The 27,995-nt window shown below is 38.0% G+C and overlaps 2 protein-coding genes across 2 annotated transcripts; one reads left to right on the top strand and one right to left on the bottom strand.

The window, feature by feature from the left end:
* The first annotated feature begins 648 nt into the window (after window positions 1-648).
* LOC148564072 (uncharacterized) lies at window positions 649-1,635 on the top strand. The gene is made up of 2 exons (XM_088487001.1): window positions 649-853; window positions 962-1,635. The coding sequence occupies exons 1-2, from the start codon at window positions 649-651 to the stop codon at window positions 1,633-1,635; spliced, it is 879 nt and encodes a 292-aa protein (XP_088343127.1).
* A 24,408-nt stretch (window positions 1,636-26,043) lies between these two features.
* LOC148564071 (uncharacterized) lies at window positions 26,044-26,556 on the bottom strand. The gene has a single exon (XM_088487734.1). It carries the CDS (start codon window positions 26,554-26,556, stop codon window positions 26,044-26,046), a length of 513 nt encoding a protein of 170 aa, XP_088343860.1.
* Window positions 26,557-27,995: the final 1,439 nt, after the last annotated feature.

Here is a 27,995-nt window from a genome sequence, read left to right as displayed (position 1 = left end):
TAGAACTATACTTGCAATGAGAATTCATTCATTTGAGGAAATTCTATACCATCACAATGATTCACTCATCAGCAACCCACTTAACAAGATTCTCAAAGGCTTTCTAGTCTTGAATTAGCCTTAGGAAAGCTATTCCAAGCCACTGTCTCATTTATGGAGGATACAAAGACCAACCTTAAGAATCAAGGAGCTTCATTGAGAAATTTGGAAGTGGAAGTGGGCCAAATTTCTCAATAGTTAGCAAAACCTACTCAAATGTTTCCAAGTGATACTATCCCAAACCCTGAAGAAGAATGTAAAACCATTAGTGGAAGGGTGCTGGGAAAGGAAGAAGATGAAACTCATGTTGCAAAGAATAAAGTAGGAGCTTCTAAGAGTGATAATTTACAAGCCTCCAAGCCTCCAAGGATGCACCAACAGAAATAAATTCAAGGATGCAAATTCAAGCCTTCAAGGATGCACCAACAGAAATAAATTCAAGCCTCCAAGGATGCACCAAAGGAGAAGATCCAAGTTCCTAAATTCAATCCAAGAATTTCATACCCTCAAAGATTGCAAAAAGAGGCCAAGGATCAACAATTTTCTAAGTTCCTGGAAGTCTTCAAAAAGTTCCAAATAAATATCCCTTTTGCTGAAGCTCTTGAACAAATGCCCTTATATGCAAAGCTCATGAAGGAGTTAATTTCCAAGAAAAGAAATTGGAGGGAGAATGAAACCGTGGTGCTTACCAAGGAGTGTAGTGCCATTATTCAAAAGAACCTGCCTGAGAAATTAAAGGATTCAGGAAGCTTTGTGATACCTTGCACCATTGGAGATGTGACTGTTGAAAGGGCTTTGTGTGATCTTGGAGCTCGTATTAATCTCATGCCATTATCCTTAATGTGAAAGCTCCAAATTGAAGAGGTAAAACCTACCCAAATCTCTTTACAACTTGATGACCATTCTTTGAAACTTCCTTTAGGTGTTGTTGAGAATTTACTGGTAAAGGTGAAGACGTTCATATTCCCTGCAGATTTTCTCATCTTGGATATGGAAGAGGATGTCAATGCCTCTATTATATTGGGGAGACCTTTTCTTGCTACAGGGAGAGCATTAATTGATGTTCAAAAAGGTGAATTAATATTAAGGGTGAATGATGAACACATTGTGCTCAATGTATTTAAAGCTCTACAGCATCCTAATGATTACACATATTGCATGAAAATTGACATCATTAATCCATTGGTGCAAGAGACATTAGAAGAAGAGGAACTTAATGAATCACTTAAGTCCTCTGTCAAAGTTGAAGTTGGTGAGATTGAAGAAAGAGCACTACCCAAGGAAGTATCATACATTCCTTCAACGAATGAGGGATCACTAAAGCTTGAATTAAAGCCTCTGCCTCCTTCTCTAAAATATGCTTTCCTTGGAGAGTCAGAGGCATATCCTGTGATCATTAATTCTTCATTGAACACTTGTGAAGAGGCGTTAATCAAGGTGCTAAAGGAACACAAGACAGCAATTGGATGGACTATTGGTGACCTTAAGGAAATAAGTCCTACTATGTATATACACAAAATTCCACTTGAAGAAGATGTTAAACCAATAGTGCAAGCACAAAGAAGCCTTAATCCTACAATGAAGGAAGTGGTCTAGAAGGAAGGGATGAAGTTGTTGGAAGCCGGCATCATTTACCCGATCTCTGATAGCCCTTGGGTGAGTCCGGTTCAAGTTGTTCCCAAGAAAAGAGGTGTGGCCGTGGTAGCCAATGACAAGAATGAACTCATTCCTACAAGGACTGTGCTAGGTGGAGGATGTGTATTGATTATAGGCGGCTCAACATAGTCACAAGGAAGGACCACTTCCCTCTTCCTTTTATTGATAAGATGTTAGAGAGGTTGGCCGGGCATGCTTTTTATTGCTTCTTGGATGGATACTCTGGCTACAACCAAATAGCGGTAGACCCTCATGGTCAAGAGAAAATAGTGGTCACATGCCCCTTTGGAGTCTTTGCTAATCGTCGTATGCCTTTTGATTTGTGCAATGCTCCTGTGACTTTCCAAAGGTGCATGCTTTCTATATTTTCTGATATGAATGAAAAATTTATTGAGGTTTTTATTGATGAATTCTCTGTTTATGGTGTTCCTTTGAAGCATTCTCACAACATCTAGCTTTAGTATTGAGAAGGTGCCAAGAAACTAACCTGGTTTTAAATTGGGAAGTGTCATTTTATGGTTACAGAAAGTATAGTTCTTGCGCACCGCATCTCAAGCAAAGGCATAGAAGTTGACAAAGCCAAGGTGGATGTCATTGAGAAGCTACCACCCCTTGTGAATACAAAAGGGATAACGAATTTCTTGGGTCATGCAGGCATCTATAGAAGATTCATTAAAAATTTTACCAAAATAGCAAAACCATTAAGTAATCTTCTAGTTACTGATGCTCCTTTTCATTCTGATGAAGAGTGCCTGCATGCCTTTAAAACTCTCAAGGCCAGGCTTATCCCTGCACCCATTATTGCTCCTCCTAATTGGATATTACCATTTGAATGGATGTGTGATGCAAGTGATGTTGCAATTGGAGCTGTTCTGGGACAAAGACAAGATAAACTTTTGCATGTTATATACTATACAATCAGGGTGCTCAATGATGCTCAAAGGAATTATACAATTATTGAGAATGAGCTACTTGCTATGGTATTCGCATTTGATAAGTTTAGATCCTATTTAGTTGGTTCAAAGATTATTGTTTACAATGATCACTTAGCTCTTAAGTACCTTTTGAATAAGCAGGATTCTAAACCAAGGTTGATTAGGTGAATGCTCCTCTTATAAGAGTTTGATATTGAAATCAGAGATAGAAAAGGTTCCGAGAATCAAGTAGCCGACTATCTCTCTCGAATTGAACTTGTGAAAGCTCAAGAAGCTCCACCTCCACTTGAGGATGAGTTTCTTGATGAGCATTTATATGTGATTCAAAATACACCATAGTTTGCTGATATGGCCAATTACAAGGCTGGAAGGATAATACTAAAGGAACTTACTAGGCAACAAATTAAAAAGTTACAACGTAATGCCAGCGGTATTTCCTTTGGGATGATCCATATTTGTTCAAGAGGTGTTCGGATAGCATTATCCGAAGATGTGTCTTAGAAGATGGGACTCTATAGATTCTTTGGCATTGCCATAGTTCTGAGTCTGGTGGGAATTTTGGTGGAGAAAAGACAGTGACAAAGGTCCTTCAATGCAGATTTTACTGGGCCACAATCTTCAAGGTTGCAAGGGAATTTGTGAAGAATTGTGATCCCTGTCAAAGAGCCAATGCCTTGATGTTTGAACTATTTGATTTTTAGGGCATACACTTCATGGGACCATTCCCTTCTTCCTACTCTAATAATTACATCTTGGTGGCTGTTGACTATGTCTCTAAATGGGTGGAGGCTGCACTTCTGGCCACCAATGATGCTAAGGTGGTGATGAGTTTCCTTAAGAAATATATCTTCAATAGCTTTGGTGTTCCCCGAATCTTAATCAGTGATGGCGGCAAAGTAGCCACTCCTTATCATCTTCAAACTAGTGGCCAAGTGAAGGTCTCTAATAGAGAACTCAAGAGAATTCTGGAGAAGACTGTGAGTTCTTCAAGGAAGGATTAGGCCAAGAAAATCATGATGCCCTTTAGGAATGCTGCACATTCTTTAAGATCCCAATTGGGATGTCGCCTTATCAACTTGTCTATGGCAAAGCCTATCACCTGCCAGTGGAATTAGAGCACAGAGCTTATTGAGCAACAAAGTTCCTGATCTTTGATGCAAAGGCGGCTGGGGAGAAACGGCTCCTTCAAATCAATGAACTTGATGAGTTTTGAATGGAGGCCTATGAGAATTCGCAGCTCTATAAAGAGAAGACCAAGATGTGGCATGATAAGAGGATAGCCTCAAGGACTTTTGTGACTGGACAATTAGTACTTCTATACTCCAGGTTGAAGCTCTACCGTGGAAAGCAAAAGTCTAGGAGGTCCAAACCTTTTACTATCAGCAAGGTCTCACCCTATGGTCATGTGGAGATTATGGAAGGCAAAGCCTAGAGGGGTGAACCATCAAGCTAGTGACATTAAAGAAGTGCTTGTTGGGAGGCAACCCAATGTTTAATATCATTTGATTTTATGTTTTTATTTATTTAAGTCTTACTTTTTGTCTTCTTTCATATTCTGCATGAACATTGATTTGAGTTGGTGTAAGAAAATTATGTATTGATACATGATCTAGGCTAAGTTAGGTGTGGTGGAGTTTTCACGTGGCACGTCACTCTTTCACGTACCACGGGGAGCTAAAATTTTGTTTACATAGCTTCTGTTAAGGCACAACGTGGTGCATGAAACAACCACGTACAATGTGGCTGAATTGCACACCCCCAGGGCATTCCGTAGACCCTGCATGAAACGTGTAAAAATCCACATCCCATACCAAAGAGGGGTCATGCATACGCATGCATGTGTGCGTACGCATGCAAGTGTGCGTACGCACCAGTTGCATTTCACGTCCTACATGAAGATTGTCACGTACAATGTGAAGCTCCAAAATTACTCCCAGGGGCACTTTTTCATTTCACGTACCACATTAATTTGACCCCGTCCCACGTCAAGCTATCATACCACCCCCTGGGACTTCTTTCATTCACGTACTATGTGAATTAAGTCATGTACCACGCCATACACAACATACACCTCTAGGGACACTCAAATTGTTGGTGTGCAACGTCCCACGCTATATATCAAAGTGGCATCCCATCTCCCATTTCATGCGCAACATGAGAACCTTAGCTCTTTACGCTAGGCACTACGCCACACTCCAGGATCAAGAAATCTTTGGTGTGTAACGTGATAACCATAGAGTATCACGCCATGTATCCTAGTGCACCCTTGGGACACCATTTTGAGCTCTAGTGTCCATGCATTATCCATTTTGATTTCATTTTGTTTATACCACAACCAAACATAAGTTTGGTGTAGTGGCCTCCATGCATGCAACATAAATGCACACCTAGCTCTTCACATCATGTACTTCATGCACAAATTACTTTTTTATTTTCTTTCATTTTATATTTGTTTTCCCTCCTTTGTTATCACTTGAAATTGTTTTTATATGTAGTGCCTATGACTACTCAAGGAATCAGGGAATCTCTACAAGCTCCATCATCATCACTATTGATCTGATCAAGGCACATGCATTGGCTCTCCTTTTTGCATGATTAACTCCAAAAGACATCAAAGCGATGCATACACCTCACCCTGCTAAACAAAGAATTAAAGATACTTGTCTTGGCTGGCTCACATATTACATGCATTGGTTCTTCTTTCCCCAGGCTAATAATCATTCCACACCATAATCCTTACAAATTTTGTCTTCACCCTCTTTATAGCCTCGGACACACCCTCACCCCGTTGCATCCCTTGGATGCCCACTTTCAATCCTCACCATTCATTTTACTATCCTCCATCACGATAAATACCATCACCCTTATCTCTTTATGCATCATGTTTCTTACCATCTTTTATCACTATCACCATAGTACTCCACATCCCTCCTTTCATTGTCATCACCATTCATTTATCTCCCTACTTTCCATCTTTCACTTCCCATTCTATCTTTGTTTTCTTTGCTTTGGAATAAGAAAATCATCTAAGTTTGGTGTTAGTTTTGATATAGCAAGCTACATCAAATATCATGGCTCCAAAGAAAGCCTCTACTTCAAACAAAAGATAGGGAAAGGAACCAATGGCAACTTTATATGACTTCACAAGGTTCCTTTTAAGCTTTCATGAAAATCTCTTTTACACTTCTATGTGTGGCAAGAAGATTATTTCTGAAGGACCTTTCCATCTAAGAAGGGGGGAGTACCCCAAAATCATGGATCAAATTGGGATGAGGAGGTGGCAAGTTCTCTATGACCCTATTCAAAGAGGGGCAACTTTTGATTCAAGAATTCTATGCCAATGCATGCCTCACCAATGCACAAACACATGATGAAAGACCTCTAAAATACAAGAGCCTTTTGAGAAGCAAGAAAATTGATTTTAGTCCTTAGATTGAGAATATCAACCTCATCGTCATCAGATCTCACATTTGCAGAGAGACGAAAGCATGATCCAAGGCTTGATGAAGTAATCCGAGACCTTGCTTTGCCGGGTGCACAATGGATCATGGGAGCTTCGGACAAGGCATTCCATTTGAGAAGGAGTGAGCTTAAGCCAATTGCAAGGGGTTGGATAGATTTTGTCCATCATTTAATCTCAGCAACAAGTAACTGATCTGAGGTTACTATGGCTAGAGCAATCATGATTCACTATATCATGATTGGTCAAGAGGTGAGAGTTGATAAAATAATTCCAAATAAGATATACCATTTTGCTTCCAACCCAAGATCAAGATCTCCACTGGGGTTTCCTAGAATTATTTATCGTCTCTCTCAAGAAGCTCAAGAAGAAGAGGCTCAATAAGCTCAAGAAGAAGAGCAAGCAACTCAAGAGGGAGAGCAAGAGGATCAAGAAGCTCAACACCCTGAGGTTCCTCCACAACAAGGAGTAGAGTGGCAACAAATGTATGCTATAATACAAGAACTCTCTGCACAATAAGCATAATTTATGAGAGACTTCCAAGAGAAAAAAGCCTTTCAAGAAGCCCATTACAAAGAATTTTAAGATTTCAGGGCCTTGCAGAGGGCAAATCATAAAGAGTTCCAAGAATACAAAGCACTATACGAAGCTCGGTATGACGCTGAAGAATCTTGGCAACTTCACATGCATGCCAAGATGAACTACTGAACTTAGGCTCAAAATGCAGCACACCCAAACATCACTCCATATGAAAAGGTATCCCACATCTATGGGAATGAGGTTCAGAGGATAAACAAGGAGTGTGCTGAGTGGAGGGAGAGAGAAGTGAAAGCCCGTGGCCTTTGGAACCCAAAAGGTAAAGCTAGTCAATCTGTGGCAGAAATTTGGGAACCAAGGGGAGCACAAGAAGATGATGATGTTGAAGAAGGCAATAATAATAAATATGGTTATCAAGTTCCCTTTTCACTCTTGTTATCCATCTCTATTATGTTTTTATAATATGTTGCTTTACTTTATGCTATTGCATTTGCTTTAATTGTGTTTCCTTATCCTCTGTTTTGTCCACTTAACTACCACGTGTACTGTGCTCCTAAGCACTCTAATCATATGAAAAAGAGTTTCTTAGATGGAGGAAAGCTAAATCCTATTAAAAAATTCTTTCATGAATAATGGTGGTATATGCTTGTGATTTTCATGGACTGAGCCACAAAATGATGATAATGCATGAGCAAGAATTATGATTCCTTATGAGCATGAGATTAGAGAAGTATTATGAGATCTCTGACCAAAAGAAAAGATCCTTGAACTTGAATTAAAAAAAAGAGAAAGAAAAGAGAGAAAGGAAAGAAGTAGCAACCAACAGAACAAAGAAAGAAAATCAAGATGAAGATCAAAGGTTGCAAAGCTCTGAGCATCAATGCTTAACAAGGCCTACTATGTGTTTGTGGTGTGATTGTCTAAGGATAGGACTTGAGCGACAAGATCTGAGGGGTACTTTATCACCCGGTAACTTAAACCAATTGGTTCGGGATTACCGATCGAACACCGACCATCAAGAGTTCCCTTGAGGCAGAGCATTTAGAAACCCAAAGAGGTTCTGGACACGATGGCGGGAATTTACAATCTTTAACTATACGCTTGTGGTGCGGATGTATCAAGGAGTGGCTTGGGTAATTAGGTCCGAAGGGTGCCTCAACACCCGATAACTTGAACCAATTAGCTCGAAATTATCGATCGAACGCCCACAATCAAGAGTTGCCTTGAAAACGGAGCATTTAAAGTTGTCAACCAAAAAAGTACTCTGATTTGAAATAAAATTCCAAGGATCAACCAAAAGTTTAAAGAAGGATCTCATAATACTATATGAGTCTCAACCCTGGGAGATTATCCATTCCTAAGAGTGCAAGACACATTGAAAATAAAGAAAATCCAAGATGATCACAGAGGGTGATCAACCCCACTTCCTAGAAGGACATGAACCTCAAGAAGGGTTTAACTTCACTTCATCTAATTCAACTCTGTTTTCTATTCTATTTTTCTTTGCTTGATTGAGGATAAGTGTAACACCCTACCACACAGAGGTTTATGCTTACGTCGTAAAACAGAGGTGGTGTGGTATTACGACCTCTAAAATAAAATAAATATATATATATGTATATATATATATATATATATATATATATAATAATTGAAAGAATGTAATATATACGAGGAGCCTTGAAGGAATAGCTAAAGTAAAATCGCAAAATTAAAAGCGCACGAAGAAAGTTAAGGTTCATAAACATGTTTATAAAAGCAAGAATAGAGGGTCAAGAGTACAAAATATCAAGCTCTGAACTCAGTCTACGAAGCTAAGGCTGGCGAAAGGATAGTCATATAAATGCATATAAGGAACCATAACCCAAAATACATAAAAGTAACCCTAGTTCTCCATAAACTTCTATGAGGTGGAACAGTAAAGTATATATATACATAAGGAGAGTCTATACATATAGATATAACAAAATGGAACAAAATATAAAATCCCAAAGCCCATTTCGCTACAGAGAACTCCAGATGCCTAGCGAGGTGCCTCTCAACCTGAATCTGAAAAATACAAATATACGTATGGAATGAGAATCGGGGGTTCTCAACATGGTAAAGGTGCCGCATACATAAGATATAAGGTCCCGGGAAAGCCAGAGGCAATCCTAGAACGCCGACACTCATATTATAAACTTAAAGAACTAAAATAGAAACCATAACTCAAGGTGGTTTTCTAAGGGTTTCTATCTCAACTAAAACTTAAACCTAACCCTCAATCCTCCTCCTTTCTCCAATCCTCCAACACCAGAGAACCGCACATACAACCAAGTAGACAATAACAAACACAGGTAGAATACAAGTACTGCAAGTAGCAAATATAACAATTAACATGATAATTTCACTTAGGAATTCCCAAATAATGCACAAACAAGAAATTCAAATAATATGCATATGATGCATGCTTGTCCTATGGTTGATGAGTATCATCTGTCGGTTATCAAGCCAACCCAACAAGTCGGCTGCTAAACCCTGGACTGTCCCTCGATGCGCATCCCCAAGAGTCTACGCATAGCTTTTTCTCATTCATATATATAAATTTTTGCTCGTTATGGGATATCCTTCCCGAGAATTTATAATTGCCCGGTCACCCTTACGTCGTAGGGTCAACAGAGTATCGAGTCTCTATAACGACCCAATTTTCAATATGTCTAGATCATACCGAAAACTGAGCGCTACCAATTTGTCTTCCTAATTATTATCTATTATTTATCATATGAGCCTGGTTCGTTGTTAAAAGCGTAGTTAATTTGCGAGGTATTTTTTTATTGAAAATATTTGGATTAATAGACAGAATCATTTATAATCAATTCATAAATAATAACAGATAAAACAGTTATAAACAACCACACATAAATACATCACAAGTAGTTGACAATATTCGGTGATTCAGCCTTTATTAGAATATAGACTGTTAGTTAGAACACCCCTAGATATAGCTAAATAATATCTATATACATGTATATACATACAACATCCCAGGTCCTGACCTATTTAAGAGGTCCCTAAGCTGGCACCTAGGCTAGCCTAGACTCTATACTCACCTAGTCCCTCTAAACTACTAAAGCGAGGGAAAGTACATTCTAGGTGTTCAAAACTAAAGTCAGGTGGAACGTCATCAAAAGATAGAACATCATCTACTACTCCTCTGCACGATCAGACTTTTCCACAGGACGTCTCTCTGGTACCTCATGAAGTAGCCACACAATAGGAATCTCGTACACAGGATTTAGGTTAAAGTGCGCATACGAACGGGGTGCAGACGTTGGCTGGTCTCACAGTATATACATATAATCAGAGAACGATATTCACCCTAGACTTAGAAGACTATCTAGAGCAGAATCCTCTTCTTGCGAATGGTCATCAGCGAACTATGGTAAGGTACTCTTACTTCCATCTAAAGGGGGAAGGGAGAGAGAAGGGGTAAGAACTGGGGAGTTCTTAGTAGGGTCGGGGTTATTAGTTACGTTAATTAATTCTATGTTGTTTAGCAGACTATTAACAGAATAAAAGAAGCAGTAATTAGAAAATACAGATAAGTAGAGAAGATAGAGAAAACAGATAGCAGAACATAAACAGAAGAATACAAGAAAATAACAAAAGTGCAGAGAATGGAATACAAACAAGGAAAGCATACATTCATACCACAATCATAACAAAGGAAATGCGCAACCAAGTATGATGCATGTCTAGCCCTAGCGCAGGTAATGAGCTCATCTGTCGGTTTCTACCCGCTCCCGACGTAACCCAAAGCAGCTAAAACGGGTATGATTTTCCAGTCAGCATAGGTACAGTTCTCACTAACTGACGTATGCGTCATATCCTCTGTAATCAAACTCTACCTTACAGGTGGCGGCATTCTAGCCGTGTATGAAATCATATTCTCTGTAAGTAATCCTTGCCTTACAGATGTGGCATTCTAGCCGTGTATGAATTAATATCCTCTGCAAGTGATCACAGGTTATCAGTTGCAGGTACAGCTCTCAATAGCTGTGTAACACTGGAAAACGTTCTGTGGTCGTACCACTATCTATCTGACTGCCTTCACGTAGTAGATCATTACATAATCATTCTCATTATCATCATTCATCTTCATTCTCATTATTCATCATCATTTTCACATTCTTATGCAATACCTCTTTCTTTCTCTATTCAATCATACTGTACAAACTTTACATCTTTCACTTTTACAATATCCTGGCTCAAACCATTTCTCTTTGTATCTCTTTACTTTACTCTGGTTACTCTGTGCTCTGTGTTACTTTATTCTGCTCTGATTTCTCTGTTTAACATGTGTATTTAAAGCTTATGTAAATTTCGGTATGAATAGTTAGCATGTCCCAGGTATAGGTTCATTAAGTCTATACTAAAACAGTTTAACTTTTCAGCAACCAATTTTTACCAAAATTCAAAATAAATTTCCAGCCACTAAAACCCCATCTTTTCGACATGATTTTAACATAAATTGAACCTCAATTTAAGTTCTAGGGTTTTGTTTTCCAGAAGCCACAAGAACACACATTCATAGCTTGAATTTCATCAAATTTCATCAAATTTTCACCAAAATTTCAACAAGAATTACTCATACAAACAATCATATTCAAGCACAGCCAAACCATATCATAATCACACAACTCAAACACAATCAATCAAGATTAAATTCGTCAATCCCTACATGGTTTTGCTGCTCCTAATTCGGTTAAACTTTCAGGTGGTCCTTAAGCACTTTTTCCTCCTAAATCACATCAAGAACAACTTTAAATCCAAAAACTCTCAACTGACCAAATCTCACTCAGTATGTTAGGAAGAGATATCTCACCTTAGACTTGCTGAAAATTCATGTTTCTTGGGCCTCAAGTCAAGTTAAGCATGCTTCGTAAGGAAGAACATAAAGAAAACACATATTTTGCATGGTTTTTCTTGAAAACCGAATTGAAATGGGAGGGAGACAGCCATATCACCTTATTTCCATCCTTGATAAGTTACATGGTTATATAGAGGAAGAAGAGCGGATCATTTTGGTGAAATCGGAGTTTTGATTTGAGTTTTAGTTCAGAAGAAATCAAGCTTTGAAGATTAAGTGTTCATGAAAGTTTCTCTCTTTTCTCTCTTGTTATTTTCGGCCAAAATGATGAAATGAGACAGCCTTGGAGGTCTTGGGGGTGTAAGGTGAGTTGTGATTGGTTGGCTTGGAGGTGGATTAAAATAATATTAAAATATCTCTGGTGTACAACTACTAAAACTAGGTGTATCGGAACACTCGTAAAAACATCTCTAAAAATTATTTTCTGAGCTACTAGCATAAATGACACTACTAACATATTTATTATGAGAATAAAACATGAATAATGAGGCCTTAGCATTGCTAAAGTCATCAGAGAGTTCTGGTGCTAAGCTGCACCAGTAAACCGTAAACCCGGTTAAACTGATTTTCTGTTTTTAACAAAAACAGACCAGGTAAACTTATAATGTCATTCAAGCATTTTCTAATACTAATATAATGATAATATTATACTATTATCTCTCTCCCTTCATGAATCGAGTCCGGTTCATCAAACAGAGACTATTTACGAAAATCAGAATCAAAACTGCCAACCGATACGGTTCAAAAACTAGGTTCTTCGCGATTGCATTATCGAGCTTGCCTCAGAGGAGGTTCTAACTTAAGGATGACATAATGATAATGAGGATTGAGATTCTTGATGATATAACGGAGGTGTTCCCTTTACTGATCTTCCGGAGAAATCCGTACTTTCAGAAAAGATCCCATGTACTCAAAAATCACGGTTGTTACATTCCACCCTCCTAAAGGAAAATTTTGCCCTCAAAATTTCAGTTCCCTGAGAATAGATGCGGATAATCAGCTCTCATTTTATCTTCCAATTCCCAAGTGTGCTCTTCTTTTCCTCTTTGTTCCCAAGCTACTTTGACTAAGCGAACAGTCTTGCCTCTTAGCTGCTTATCACTTCTTTCTACGATCTGAACTGGTGATGCTTGATATGTCAAATCATTTTATAACTGTATTGTTTCTGGTTATGAAATGTGACTCTCATCGGGAACATATTTCTTAAGTTACGATACATAAAAAAAACATCATGAAGGTTTGATAAATAAGGAGGAAGGGCTATTTGATAAGTTACTAGACTGACTCTTTTAAGTATTTGGAAAGGTTCTATGTATCGTCGGTTAAGCTTTTTAGTCTTAAGGGCTCTACCTATTCCAGTAATCGAAGTTACTTCTAGAAAGACATGGTTTCCCTCACTAAACTCTAAAGGTCTACGTCTATTATCGGCATAGCTCTTTTGACGGCCTTGTGCTGTCTGGATCTTCCGACGAATCTCCTTTATCTTCTCAGTAGTTTCTTACACTAAGTTTAGACCTAAGACACTAGCTTCCCCATCGTCATTCCAACACAATGGTGTCCGACATCTTCTTTCGTAGAGAGCTTCGTATGGTGCCATCCTGATACTTTATTGGCAACTATTGTTGTAGACAAATTCGACCAACAGCATATACTTATCCCAGCTGCTTTGGTTGTCTATCATACATAATCGTAACATGTCTTCTAATGTCTGGATTGTCTGCTCTGATTGTTCGTCTATCTGAGGATGGTATGCTATACTCGTGTGCAATTCTGTTTCCAACACTTTCTGAAAAGCTCCCCAAAATCTAGTAGTAAACCTCGAAACTCAATCTGAGACAATTTACGAAGGTATCCTATGTAGTCGTACGATTTCTTGAATATATATTCGTTCCAACCTTTCTAAAGTATAGTCAACCCGAATCGGAAGGAAGTGCGCTGACTTTGTCAACCTGTCCACAATTACCCAGATGGTATCGTGTCCTGTTGAGGTCCTTGGCAATCCCGTGACAAAATCTATAGTAATCTGCTTCCATTTCCATTGTGATATTTCTAAGGGTTGCAGGGTTCCTGACAGCTTCTGATGTTCTATCTTCATCTTCTGGCAGGTTAAACATTTTGAGACATAATCAGCTACTTTTTTCTTTAAGCCCAGCCACCAGAACATTTGTTTCAAATCTCGATACATCTTTGTCACTCCAGGATGCATAGAAAATCTACTTTGGTGAGCTTCAACAAGAATATTTTGTCACAATTCTCCAGAGTTAGGCACACAAATTCTGTTCTTGTACCTCTATAGGCCACTACGATCCTGTCTCACAGCTTCTGGTTCTTCTGTGTTCATCCGTCTCAACATCGTCATCATTTCTGAGTCCTGTGCTTGTGCTTGCTGAATACTAATCTTAAAATCTGGTGTTATACGCAATTGGGCCAAACGGACTCCACTTGACGTCTCAGTCATAGCCAACTTAAGGTCCTCAAATTCTGCGAGTAATTTTTCTTCCTGTATCATCATCGAAGAGATACTCAAATTCTTCCTGCTTAAAGCGTTTGCCACCACGTTTGCTTTCCCTGGGTGATAACTTAATTTGAAATCATAGTCCTTCAAAAATTCCATCCACCTTCGCTGTCCAGAATTCGCACTTTGGTAGTTTATCATATAACTTCCGAGTCCTCAGTGTCTGCAATACAGTCCTTAGATGCTCTTCATGCACTCTTTCTGTCTTCGAATAGATGAGAATATCGTCTATGAAAACTACTACAAACTGATCAAGGTACGGATGGAAAATACGATTCATGTAATCCATGAAAATCGTAGGAGCATTAGTTTGTCCAAACGACATAACCGTATACTCATAGTGACCATAACGAGTTCTAAATACAGTCTTCGGTATATCTGATTTTTTCACTCGAATCTAGTGATAGCTCGATCGCAAATCAATCTTCGAGAACACAGTTGCACCTTCCAACTGATCCATCAAATCATCTATCCGTGGAAGTGGATACTTGTTCTTGATAGTGTCTTTATTTAGCTGTCGGTAATCTACGCAAAGTTTGATTCCACCGTCCTTTTTCTTTACTAGCAATACTGGAGCTCCCCAAGATGATGCACTAGGACGAATAAATTCTTTTCCAAGTATCTCATCCAACTACTTTTTCAACTTTACAAGTTCCAGTGGTGACATCCGGCACGGTGCTATAGAAATCGGTCCGGTTCCAGGTACTAGTTTAATGCTGAATTCTATCTCTCACTAAGGAGGAAACTCAGGTATGTCGTCCAAGAAAACATTAGGAAATTCCTTCACCACTCGGATTCGTTCTAAGCTTAGTTCACTGTCATTCGAGCTAGCCACTACCAGAACGTACCCCTCATAATCCCTCCCGTCTAAGGTAACTCTTACAGAATTAAGATATAAGGTGTGGGACAGAAATGGTTTAGTACATAGACTATCAGACGGAATAACAGCAGTTATTTTAAAATAATCAAGGAAAGCATGATACTTAGATAACCAATCTAATCCTAAAATAACTTCTAAACCACATAGAGGTAAACAGATTAGATCGTGTATAAAAGTCCTGTTCCTAATAGCGAATGGTACTTGCAGGCACACTAAACTGGTCAAAGCATTTTGGGATGCAGGTGTATGGACAATCAAGTAAAAATTCAATTTAAAGAAATATAATCCTGACTCGTAAGCAATAGTTAGAGAAATAAAGAATGCGATGCACTCAAATCATATAGTACAGTTAGAAATCGATTCTTGACATAACACTGACCTTGAATGAGGGCGTTCGATTGCACAACATTGTCAATAGTGATAGCAAACACTCGTCCTTGTTGCTGGGTTCTAACTGAATTTTGAGTAAATCCCTTCGGACAATCCTTGGCAATATGTCCAAGTTCTCCACAAGCATAGCAGTTAGGTGATCCAAACTGGCAAGACCTGTTATCATGCTCTTTTCCGTATTGCTTACATGCAGTATTTATGTAAGCCTGATGGGCTTGTTTACCATTGCCTTGCCTTACTTTACCTCCATTCTTACCCGTACGGCGAGCAGTAATGTTACCAACTTGTAGGTTCTTATGCTGTCGTATGCCACGCGCTTTAAAATGCACCCTTCTCCCAGCTGCCTGATGATTGCTAAGACGCCTTGGTGAAAATCCTTGGCGACTCACCTTGGCCACAATCACTTTCTTAATACATTCTTCCACTAACTTGCTCTTGTTGACAAATTCAGCAAAATTACGTATCTCTAGCGGAACTATTGAACTCATCAGGTCATCACGAAGGCCTCCTTCAAACTTCAAGCACTTCCATTCTTCAAAGTCAGTAGGATTCCCTTGACAGATCTTAGAGAAATGACACAAGTCATCGAAATTACGAGCATACTCAGCAATAATCATATCCCGTTGCCTCAGCTGCATAAGCTCTATCTCTTTAGCATCACGCACTGCTCTTGGGAAATATTTCTTGTAGAATTCATCTTTAAAAATATCCCAAGGAATGTCACCTTCATTACGTTGTAACAGTCGTTGTATCCCCTGCCACCAGTACTCAGCTTCTCCCTCGAGCATATAAGTAGCAAACTCCACGTGTTGTCCTTTCGGAACATGCTGCGCTCTCAGTGATCGTTCAATACCTCGAAACCAGTTATCAGCGTCAGTCGCAACGAGTGTACCCTTGAACTTAGGCAGATTAACCTTCAGAAAGGTCACAAGGGTCATAGGTCTTTCAGGATGCCCTATGTTATTCTCATCATTCCCATTTCTCACTCCAAGACGTTCAACAGCCCTAGCCGCTGTTAACGCAGCTTCACGCACTACTTCAGCCGCATTGTTCATGGTAGCCATAAACGTTTCCTATTCCCTCTCGTAGTTAACATTAGGAATTCCTTCCCGTACGCCTCGTCTCCATGAACCCATTGTAGTCCTGTTCACACCAAACAATCATTGTTAAGGTGATCAGTCATAACACTTCAAGTCAAGTGTGAACATTCCCAAAATGAAAACACAGAAATAATCATGCAACATATATCATTGGGATATCCTATACGCATGAGACATACAACAGAGTATGCAATGAAGCATAGTCAGTCCACTCCCCAGGCTCTACTGGGAACGAACTGCTTTGATACCAAATTGTCACGACCCAATTTTCAATATGTCTAGATTATACCGAAAACTGAGCGCTACCAATTTGTCTTCCTAATTATTTTCTATTATTTATCACATGAGCCTGATTCGTTGTTAAAAGCGTAGTTAATTTGCGAGGTGTATTTTTTTTTTGAAAATGTTTGGATTAATAGACAGAATCATTTATAATCAATTCATAAATAATAACATATAAAACAGTTATAAACAACTACACATAAATACATCACAAGTAGTTGACAAAATTCGGTGATTCAACCTTTATTAGAATATAGACTGTTAGTTAGAACACCCTTAGATATAGCTAAATAATATCTATATACAAGTATATACATACAACATCCCAGGTCCTGACCTGTTCAAGAGGTCCCTAAGCAGGCACCTAGGCTAGCCTAGACTCTATACTCACCTAGTCCCTCTAAACTACTAAAGCGAGGGAAAGTACGTTCTAGGGCTTCAAAACTCAAGTCAGGTGGAACGTCATCAAAAGATAGAACATCATCTGCTACTCCTCTGCACGATCATACTTTTCCATAGGACGTCTCTCTGGTACCTCATGACATAGCCACACAATAGGAATCTCGTACACAGGATTTAGGTTAAAGTGCGCATACGAACGGGGTGCAGACGTTGGCTGGTCTCACAGTATATACATATAATCAGAAAACATATTCACCCTAGACTCAGAAGACTATCTAGAGCAGAATCCTCTTCTTGTGAATGGTCATCAGCGAACTATGGTAAGGTACTCTTACTTCCATCTCAAGGGGAAGGGAGAGAGAAGGGGTAAGAACTGGGGAGTTCTTAGTAGGGTCGGGGTTATTAGTTAAGTTCATTAATTCTATGTTGTTTAGCAGACTATTAGCAGAATACAAAGAAGCAGTAATTAGAAAACACAGATAAGTAGAGAAGATAGAGAAAACAGATAGCAGAACACAAACAGAAGAATACAAGAAAATAACACAAGCGCAGAGAATGGAATACAAACAAGGAAAGCACACATTCATACCATAATCATAACAAAGGAAATGCGCAACCAAGTATGATGCATGTCTAGCCCTAGCACAGGTAATGAGCTCATCTGTCGGTTTCTACCCGCTCCCGACGTAACCCGAAGCAGCTGAAATGGGTATGGTTTTCCAGTCAGCATAGGTATAGTTCTCACTAACCGACGTATGCGTCATATCCTCTGTAAGCAAACTCTGCCTTACAGGTGGCGGTATTCCAGCCGTGTATGAAATCATATTCTCTGTAAGTAATCCTTGCCTTATAGTTGCGGCATTCTAGCCGTGTATGAATTAGTATCCTCTGCAACTGATCCCAGGTTATCAGTTGCAGGTACAGCTCTCAATAGCTGTGTAACACTGGAAAACGTTATGTGGTCGTACCACTATCTATCTGACTGCCTTCACGCAGTAGATCATTACATAATCATTCTCATTATCATCATTCATCATCATTCTCATTATTCATCATCATTTTCACATTCTTATGCAGTACCTCTTTCTTTCTCTGTTCAATCATACTGTACAAACTTTACATCTTTCACTTTTACAATATCCTAGCTCAAACCATTTCTCTTTATCATATTATTCTTTTCTCTTTGTATCTCTTTACTTTACTCTAGTTACTCTGTGCTCTATGTTACTTTATTCTACTCTGATTTCTCTGTTTGACATGTGTATTTAAAGCTTATGTAAATTTCGGTATGAATAGTTAGCCTGTCCCAGGTATAGGTTCATTAAGTCTATACTGAAACAGTTTAACTTTTCATATAACACCTAACCCTAGTCGCAACTCAAGTACTAACTAAGTTGCCTTAGTTCGTTCACTAGTCTCTGTCTATTTTTCTGTCGTTAAAATTTTACAGACTTTTTCTTTGGTTTTTATCTTTTCTTTAACTTTTATCTTTTCTTTATCTTTGCCTCACTATCATGTTATTACCACTCTCTAAGTGTTTTATGAAGGTAATTATGAGATTCTGCACTTAAAGTTGTCTTTCTAAAGCTTTTACAGAAAACTGCATTTTCCGTATTATTTTATTATTTTTATTAAAATATTATTTTTAATTAAATATAATTATTTTTAATTAAATATAATTATTTAATATTTTATTATTATTTATTATTTTAATAGTAAATTTTTGAAAATTAACTTACCTTTTACTTTTAACCTTTAAAATTCACTTTTTACCACCCGTAACTTTTAATATTTCTACTTTTACCACCCTAACTTCCAGAAATTACCATATAACCCCTTAAACACCAAAAATTTTACTTCCTTGCCCTTTCTAAGATCTAAAAGGTGTTCTTCAATGTTCTTCACCATACTTATAGTGTTCTTTCTCTGTTTTTACCCGTTTTTCAGTCTTTTCAGCAACTGATTTTTACCAAAATTCAAAATAAATTTTCAGCCACTAAAACCCCATATTTTCTACATGATTTTAACACAAATTGAACCTCAATTTAAGCTCTAGGGTTTCATTTCCAGCAGCCACAAGAACACACATTCATAGCTTGAATTTCATCAAATTTCATCAAATTTTCACCAAAATTTCAACAAGAATTACTCATACAAACAATCAATTTCAAGAACATCCAAACCATATCATAATCACACAACTCAAACACAATCAATCAAGACTAAATTCGTCAATCCCTACCTGGTTTTGCTGCTCCTAATTCGGTTAAACTTTCAGGTGGTCCTTAAGCACTTTTTCCACCTAAATCACATCAAGAACAACTTTAAATCCAAAAACTCTCAACTGACCAAATCTCACTCAATATGTTAGGAAGAGATATCTCACCTTAGACTTGCTGGAAATTCACGTTTCTTGGCCCTCAAGTCAAGTTAAGCATGATTCCTAAGGAAGAACATCAAGAAAACACATGTTTTGCATGGTTTTCCTTGAAAACCGAATTGAAATGGGAGGGAGACAGCCATCTCACCTTATTTCCATCCTTGATAAGTTACATGGTTATGTAGAGGAAGAAGAGAGGATCATTTTGGTGAAATCGGAGTTTTGATTTGAGTTTTAGTTCAGAAGAAATCAAGCTTTGAAGATTAAGTGTTCATGAAAGTTTCTCTCTTTTCTCTCTTGTTATTTTCGGCCAAAATGATGAAATGAGACAGCCTTGGAGGTCTTGGGGGTGTAAGGTGAGTTGTGATTGGTTGGCTTGGAGGTGGATTAAAATAATATTAAAATATCTCTGGTGTACAACTACTAAAACTAGGTGTATCGGAACACTCGTAAAAACATCTCTAAAAATTATTTTCTGAGCTACTAGCATAAATGACACTAGTAACATATTTATTATGAGAATAAAACATGAATAATGAGGCCTTAGCATTGCTAAAGTCATCAGAGAGTGTTGGTGCTAAGCTGCACCAGTAAACCGTAAACCCGGTTAAACCGATTTTCTGTTTTTAACAAAAACAGACCAGGTAACCTTATAATGTCATTCAAGAATTTTCTAATACTAATATAATGATAATATTATACTATTATCTCTCCCCTCTCATGAATTGATTCCGGTTCGTCAAACAGAGACTATTTACGAAAATCAGAATCAAAACTGCCAACCGATACGGTTCAAAAACTAGGTTCTTCGCGATCGCATTATCGAGCTTGCCTCAAAGGAGGTTCTAACTTAAGGATGACATAATGATAATGAGGATTGAGATTCTTCATGATATAACAGAGGTGTTCCCTTTACTGATCTTCCGGAGAAATCCGTACTTTCAGAAAAGATCTCATGTACTCGAAAATCAGGGTTGTTACAGTCTCAACCTGGAACACGTGGTGGCAAGCCACGGTACTTTACACAGGAAAATTCATACCTCAGATAAAATTGAGTCCATAAGTCTCGTTTCATTCATATTCATTCATAATTATTTCATAATCATTCATTATAGCCATAACATCACTTATACATCATATATTTGCACTTTTATACATAACTCATCATAACCCGGAGCAAGTGCGGCGAAACCACAACCCTTGCGTCTACCCAGGGAGCCTCTATACTAACCAACCTGGAGCAAGTGGGGCAAAACCAGAACCCTTGTGTCTACCCAGGATGTACGTTCTCATATGCCCAGGAAGAACAAAGGAGGGGATCCTAACCTCCCACCATCTCGTTGGGGGCAATTTCACAATACCAGAAGGAACAAGGAAGGGGATCCTCACCTTCCACCATCTCATGGGTCGCACTTTCGGGAAAGAGTGCTTAAATGTAACATTCATTCCTCTCTTTAAACAACCTTATAATATATGAAATGTATATATATATATATATATATATATATATATATATATATATATATATATATACACAACCTATCTCATCATACCTAAATCATCACTCCTCAAACTTTCTTACTCTCCAAGTTACCACCCCCTCCTAACATCTTCTCATCAATCAACACACAACTAAGATTTAGAGGTTAAAAGAGTAAAAATAGAGCTTTATAGGTTTGAAATTAATCTTTAAAACACAAAATACATATTTGCTGAAACAGGAGCCACACGCACGCATGGCCCACACGTACGCGTGGGAGTGCAATTTGCTCATCAAGCATACATATTACCTCGTCCGCGTGCGCAGGTACACTGGACAGAATCAAACGTCCGTGTATGAAGCCCCATGCTCACGTACGTAAGGGTCTCTTTTTGCCCATGATGTGTACGCAGCACATGCCCACGTATGCATTCATGCCTAACAGAAACGTCCATCCGCGTATGGAGGAGTTTGTGTATGCAAGCATTGCAGATTAGTCAAAAATGGTTAAGTCTGCAGAATTTTAATTTTCCATACCAAACTTCCGAAGCGCATAATTTTCTTGTTTTAAAATATTTTTCATCTGTTATTCGAAAGGCGAAAACTTTGTGGACCCAATTTTTATATGAAATAAGTTTGAAATAATTAGGGAGTCCGAAAGCCAAGCTATGGCCCGCCGAAGTTCGGCCAAAAATTAGATTTTCACAAAAGTTTATAAACCTCTATTTTCACCAAAAACCAAACTCAATATCAACTTTTTATACACCTAAACAACACTACAACCTACCAATTCAGCATCACAACCCCACAATCTACTAAAATCAATCATACCTCAATCTTGCATACAAATTCTTCTAACATTTCCAATAATAACATCAAAATCATTAACCTTAACATATCCACCATCAACATTCTCATTAACCATCATCAAATTCATCAATCATTAACCTTCTTACCACATCAACTATATTCATACCACAAAAACAATGAATTTATCATGCCTCATCAAATCACACACATACATTGTCAACTAACTATCAATCAAGTTCAACATTCTCAATCCAACTTATCCTAGGTTGTCTAGCCTAAATTTTCATAAGACATTATATATTAAATACGAGAAACCAAAACTATACCTTGTCTAATTTCCTCATATAACCTAAGGGCACTTCAGCCCCAAGAATTCAAAGAATTGACATCCAAAACTCCACTAAGACTCCAATGTTCCCAATCAAGCTCCAATTTACATATATACACACCTAATACACATTACACATATGTATACCCAAAACTTAATACCCAACACATAAAATCAATGAATTAACTAGGATTCTAGGATTCTCACCTTACTCAAGTACCAATGAAGCAAGATTATGCGTTTCCCTCAAACTAATTCGAACCTAGACACCGAAATCAAACAATTTTTAACATCTTGGCTAACAAATTTTCAAAGCTAAAAATGAGGAAATTGAGGAAGAAAACGTGACTTCCTTACTTTACAATGTACTGGGCTTTGTAATGCTTGACGCTCGGACATGTGGTCGCAAACGGTGCGGCGGTCAGAGCTCAGAGCGAAAAGTTATGGAGGATTGCATTGGATTCAAGGGTTTAAGTTCTTCTCCCTTGTTCTCTTCTCCATGAACATGTTTGATGAACGGATTTTTGCTACTAAAGAATTCACAATAAATTCTCATTGCTAGTATAGTTTCTAAACCAACAAAGAATCCTTTCATACAAAAATTTGGTTGTCACAAGTAACAAACCCCTAAAAATAATAACCGAAGTATTCAAACCTCAGGTCATCTCTCTAGGATTTGCAGGGAAGTGTTCTTATTATTGGTTATTGGATTGTATCTTTTTAGGATTTTTGAAATAAGGAACAAGGAAAGTAAATGGCAAGAAAGTAAACTAAAAGCTAAGAAAGCACTTGGCAAGGTATGAGAATTAGAAGTCCTATCCTAGTTATCCTTATCAATTGTGATGAGAATTGTCCATTGCTCCCACTTAGTTAACCTCTAACTATGGAGGAAAGTCAAGTGGATGAATTAATTTGATTCCATAAGTCCTAGTCAACTCCTAAGGAAAGACTAGCTTTAGAGGGATTCAAATCAACTAGCAACTTTTAATTATCAATCAACAAAGGAGTTTGATAACTCAAGAGTCTCCAATTACTTAACCAAAGCCAAGAGGAGAAAAACCTACTCTAAAATGCAACCAAGTATTTTATCAAACACTTGGAAGGCACAACATAAAAACATAGAAAACTAGCAAGGAATATTAAATCCAAACAACCAATTGCAAACATCAATGACTCACAAATAATAGAAGAAGCAATAAATATGAAATACCGCAACTTGCATTAAAAAGAAAGTCAAATCTAACAAGAGAGTTCATAAACTAAAGTGGATAAATAAATAAATCATCAAGAGAAGAGAACTAAAGTACTAGAACAAATAAGAGTAGAAGAAAACTAAATTAAAGCAAAGTAGGAATCTGAGATTAAGAAAAGCTAAACCTAAAATCCTAAAACCTAGAGAGAGGAGAGAGCCTCTCTCTCTACAAAAATACATCTAAAACCTAAAAAATGTGAATGAAAGTTGTATGAATGAATGAATGGATGGATGATTCAATGATTTCCCCACTCTGCAGCTTCTATTCTGTGTTCTCGGGCTTGGAATTAGGCCAAAAAGGAGCTCAAAAATCGCCCCCAGCGCTTTCTGCAATTTCTGCACGTGGCACATGTCACGCATACGCGTAGGTCACGTGTACGCGTCATTTGGCAAAATTCCTTGTCACGCGTACGCATCAGTCACCCGTACGCGTCGCTTGTCTTCTAAGCTAGTCACGCATATGCGTCGCTACTAGCTTCTCGAAACTTCATTTTCTTGCGTTCCTTCTATTTTTGCATGTTTCCTTTCCATTTTCTAAGCCATTCCTGCCCTATAAAGCCTGAAAACACTTAACAAACAGATCATGGCATCAAATGGTAATAAAGGGTGATTAAAATTGACAGTTTAAAGGCCTAGGAAACATGTTTTCAATTATATCACAGAATTAGGAAGGATTTGTAAAACCTTGTAAATTATATGAATAAGTGAGCAAAGAAATGATAAAAACCACTCAAATTAGCACAAGATAAACCATAAAATAGTGGTTTATCAATCTCCCCACACTTAAACTTTAGCATGTCCTCACGCTAAACTCAAGAGAACCAAAAGAGTGAAGGCAGAATGGTGGAACTTATGCAATGCAATCTATTTAGATGTGAGCTACCTACATGCATCATGCTATTCTAATTGCTATCTATCTATATATATATATAAGCATACATGTGGTCAAATTGAGTCAAATTTCCAAGAAATCATATATGCACAATCAAGGGCTAAATCAATCATATCAAAACACATTCACAATTGAGTTGAGTTAATCAAAAGAGTTCATAAACTTGCAAGACAAGCAATGATCAAATACAGACATATGGAAATGAGCCATTAAACCCTCACTGGATTTGTATATGCACTCTAATCACTCAAGTGTTTGGGGTTAAACACTCAAATCTCCTCTAATCATGCATTTTAAAACTTTGTTCTTCATCTAACCAGTCAACAATTATCAAGTGTACAAATGCAAATATCATGAGGACTTTTCAAGGTTGTAATGGGGCTAAGGTAAGGGTGAGGATATATGTATGGCCAAGTGAGATATAATATGAATCTTTGACTAACCTAAGTTCTCACCTAACATACACACATACTCTATACAATTTTAAAATTAAGCCTAGCTACCCAAAATCTCACTTTTGCATATTTCACATACTCATGTATCAATTTTTCTTTTAATTTCACCATATATGCATTGATCTTTTATTTAACTTAACATTGGGATAGTTTTGTCCCCCTATTTATTTTTTTTTTTTAAGGAACAAGAAAGTAAACACAACATATCAATGCATATGATTTTTCTTGTCTCACATGAGTATGTACCCAAATTCCTGATATTCAAACATAACACATTCCCATTAACCCAGATTCCCATAATTCCCCACACTTAATTGATACACAATCTCTATCTTAAGTTAACCAAAGATTCAGTTGGGGTAACTAATTGTTTTTCCACTTAAGGCTAGTGATGTGGTAAAATATAGAACAAAGGGGATTAAAAGGCTCAAAGTGGCAAACAAAGGTAATTAGAATGGTAGGCTATTTGGGATAAGTGAGCTAATAACAAATGATGGCCTCAATCATATGTATGCATGCAAATACACTAAACAATGGACATATAGAATGGAACAAACTATAGATTGCAATCATAGAGAAAAAAACACACAAGAATAAAAATCATGGTTAAATAATGTATCCATATAATTAAGCTCAAAGACTCATGGGCTGTATGTTCATAGCTCAAAAACCATATTCCAATTATATATATCATGCAAGTTACAAAAAAAAGTTTTAACTCAAACCAATGTGAATCTTAAATGCATTTTCTAGGAAAAAGATACATTCCTTGAAAATTTCATCAATTGACCAACATTTATTATTATATATATATACTAAATGAAATGTTGTGATTATGAAAAGCTAAAGGTTTTTAGTTTATTCCTATTTTCAATCAAATCAATTTCTCATATGCTAAAAGGGTAAACTAGACTTAGTAATCCATGTTTTTTCACATCACAACTAATAAACTAAAAGTGCAATTCAAGCTAAATATCTAAGATATATACAAGCCCAAAGTGCAAAATGCAACAAAGTAAAAATAAACAAGAGTATAATAAAATTGAAATGTACAAGTACTAAAAGAAAAATAAAATAACATAAAGCAAAATACAAAATAAAGCAAAATAGGATAAAAGTCTGAAATGGTTTACCAAAATATAATTTGCCGGAGACGGCGACCTCCCCACACTTAAATCACAGCATCGTCCTCGATGCTCTCAGTCAAGCTGGGTGTGAAGGATCATCGCCTACTGAATGGTGTGCCGTTGGCCCTATCGGCGGTGGCTGTGTAGGAGCCTGTGGCTCTGCGTGCTGCTCAGGCTGAGTCTCCTCGTGCTGTGCCTGCTGCTGGTCCTTCTCTTATGCCTCCTCCTGTTCATCCTCCTCCTCAGAGTGCTCCGAGAGCATGTCAGGCTCGGAGGGGATGTCAGTACGCCCAGTAGCTACAATCAACTTCAGATGGGCATAGCGTCGCTTGTTACGACGCTCAGAATGCTCATATCGCTGCTGATTGCGGCACTCCATCTGATAAAGGCGCTCAAAAAGGTGGTGCACAAGATGGTAAACGGGCTGAGAGGCGGATGATGGTGCTGCGGGAGCAGGTGGTACTGTAGGTGCTGCTGAGGATGTGGCTGTATCAGTAGAGGTAGTAGTAGTAGGTGGTCTGTGGCCTAGAGGTCCGAACCGCTTGCCATGCGAAATAACTTTTTTGCAGTCGATAAGCGGTGGTCTCTCCTTCTCTGGCTCCCAAGGCACCTCAGCTCGACGAGCCATCTGGGTGATCAAATAAGGAAAAGGCAGGGTGCCTCTGACATGAACTCTAGACATGTACTTTTTGATGAACCTTGGAAGGTATAGGTCCTTTCCTTCCATGACGCACCAAATAAGGATGATTATGGCAGCTGGCACTTCTGAATCGTGGGTACTAGGTATAACATAATTACTCAGGATCTGTTGCAACATCCTAGCCTCATCATTGAGATAGATAATCTTGATACCCCGTGGAGTGACCTTTGCCTTTCCCACAGCCCACGAAACATCAGGATCAATGGCTATGGTACGCTGTACAGCATCCCAATTATAACTCCTGAATCTAATAGACTCCTCGGCCTTTTGATAACCATCTGTATCATCTGTTTTAGGCTAGAAGTGGAGGATATCCTCTATCGCCTCCTCAGTGACTAAAATATGCTTTCCCCTAAGCTGCACTGCATCAAGGTTCGTCCTAAAATAGTTAGAATAGAACTCACGGACCCATGATGTGTTTACCTCTGGCAGATCTCTTTCCAGAAATACCCAACCTCTCTGTTTGATCTGCTCTTCACTGTACTTCCTTAATTCAGTTGGTATTTTGAGCGTCCTTTCCAGGTATAGGTGCCGTGTGTCTCGAAAGATCAGAAACTTGAGTTCACAGTAAAGATTGGCAATTTTGACTGGGTCATTAGCAGGCACAAGTTGATAAGCTTTTTCTTGATCAGTAAAGTTCTTTTTGCACCAAGATTCATTCGATAGGATATCCGATAGAGCAACGGATGACTGTCCTCTCTTCCTCTTACCGGAACTGGCCTTAGCCTTGCCTTTTCCTTTCAGATCAGACATCCTGAAAAATAGAAATCCCAGGATACAGATTATCAAATAAAGCCAAAGCATGAAGATAGGCAATATGTAAGCAAAGCAAACAGGAGATAGGCAACAGAGGAGTGAAAGCCAAAGCATGAAGTGAGTCATACAGAGATAAATTCTTGGAATGAACAAAAAGTGGGATTCATAGAAATTAATCAGAAATCACAATCCAAGAATTTATATAAAGAAATTCAGAATGCATGTTTATTAAGAAACGACAAGTATCATGCCTTGAAAGGAATTAAAAGAGTTAGTTCGAGAAAGGGCAAAAACGAAAAAGAAAAATGAGAAAGTCAAGTTAGTTAAAAGTTAGAGAAGTAGGTTAGAATTAGTGGCATGGTAATGTAGTTCCTAACCAAAATATGTGCGCGAATTCAAAGAACAAGCAAGCTCACTTTCATGAAGACAAAGCAAATCATTGATGATGAAAGATGTAATGTAAGAAGCACAAACGGTAAACAGAAGTTATCATCAATGTATTTCATCACTCAAGTAAAAAGGGCACCATCAATAGCAATGTCAAAGAACCTCATCAGAAAGAAACAAGATTAGGCCAATTAGAAAATTTATGAAACAACTTCAATGGTCAAGGAAAAGTTAAAATTGAAATAGGACCATGAAGAGGGAAGGTTTGTAACCTAACTTGAACAATTCAAACATAGAAGAGGTTTCGAATTCATTGGTCAACA

The sequence above is a fragment of the Arachis ipaensis genome, chromosome B5 (genome assembly GCF_059453495.1).
Source record: "Arachis ipaensis isolate K30076 ecotype BB chromosome B5, ASM5945349v1, whole genome shotgun sequence".
NCBI classification, from domain to species: Eukaryota; Viridiplantae; Streptophyta; class Magnoliopsida; order Fabales; family Fabaceae; genus Arachis; species Arachis ipaensis.
The sequence above is the reverse complement of the archived record's forward strand: the minus strand, read 5'-3'. Positions and strand labels throughout refer to the sequence as shown.

Excerpts from the sequence above, each read along its gene's own strand:
- LOC148564072 (XM_088487001.1), top strand. The coding sequence starts at position 649 with ATGCCCTTATATGCAAAGCTCATGAAGGAGTTAATTTCCAAGAAAAGA. Across the intron at positions 854-961 it reads TTTGTGTGATCTTGGAGCTC|GTGTTGTTGAGAATTTACTG; the intron begins GTATTAATCTCA and ends AACTTCCTTTAG.
- LOC148564071 (XM_088487734.1), bottom strand. The coding sequence starts at position 26,556 with ATGGAAGGAAAGGACCTATACCTTCCAAGGTTCATCAAAAAGTACATG.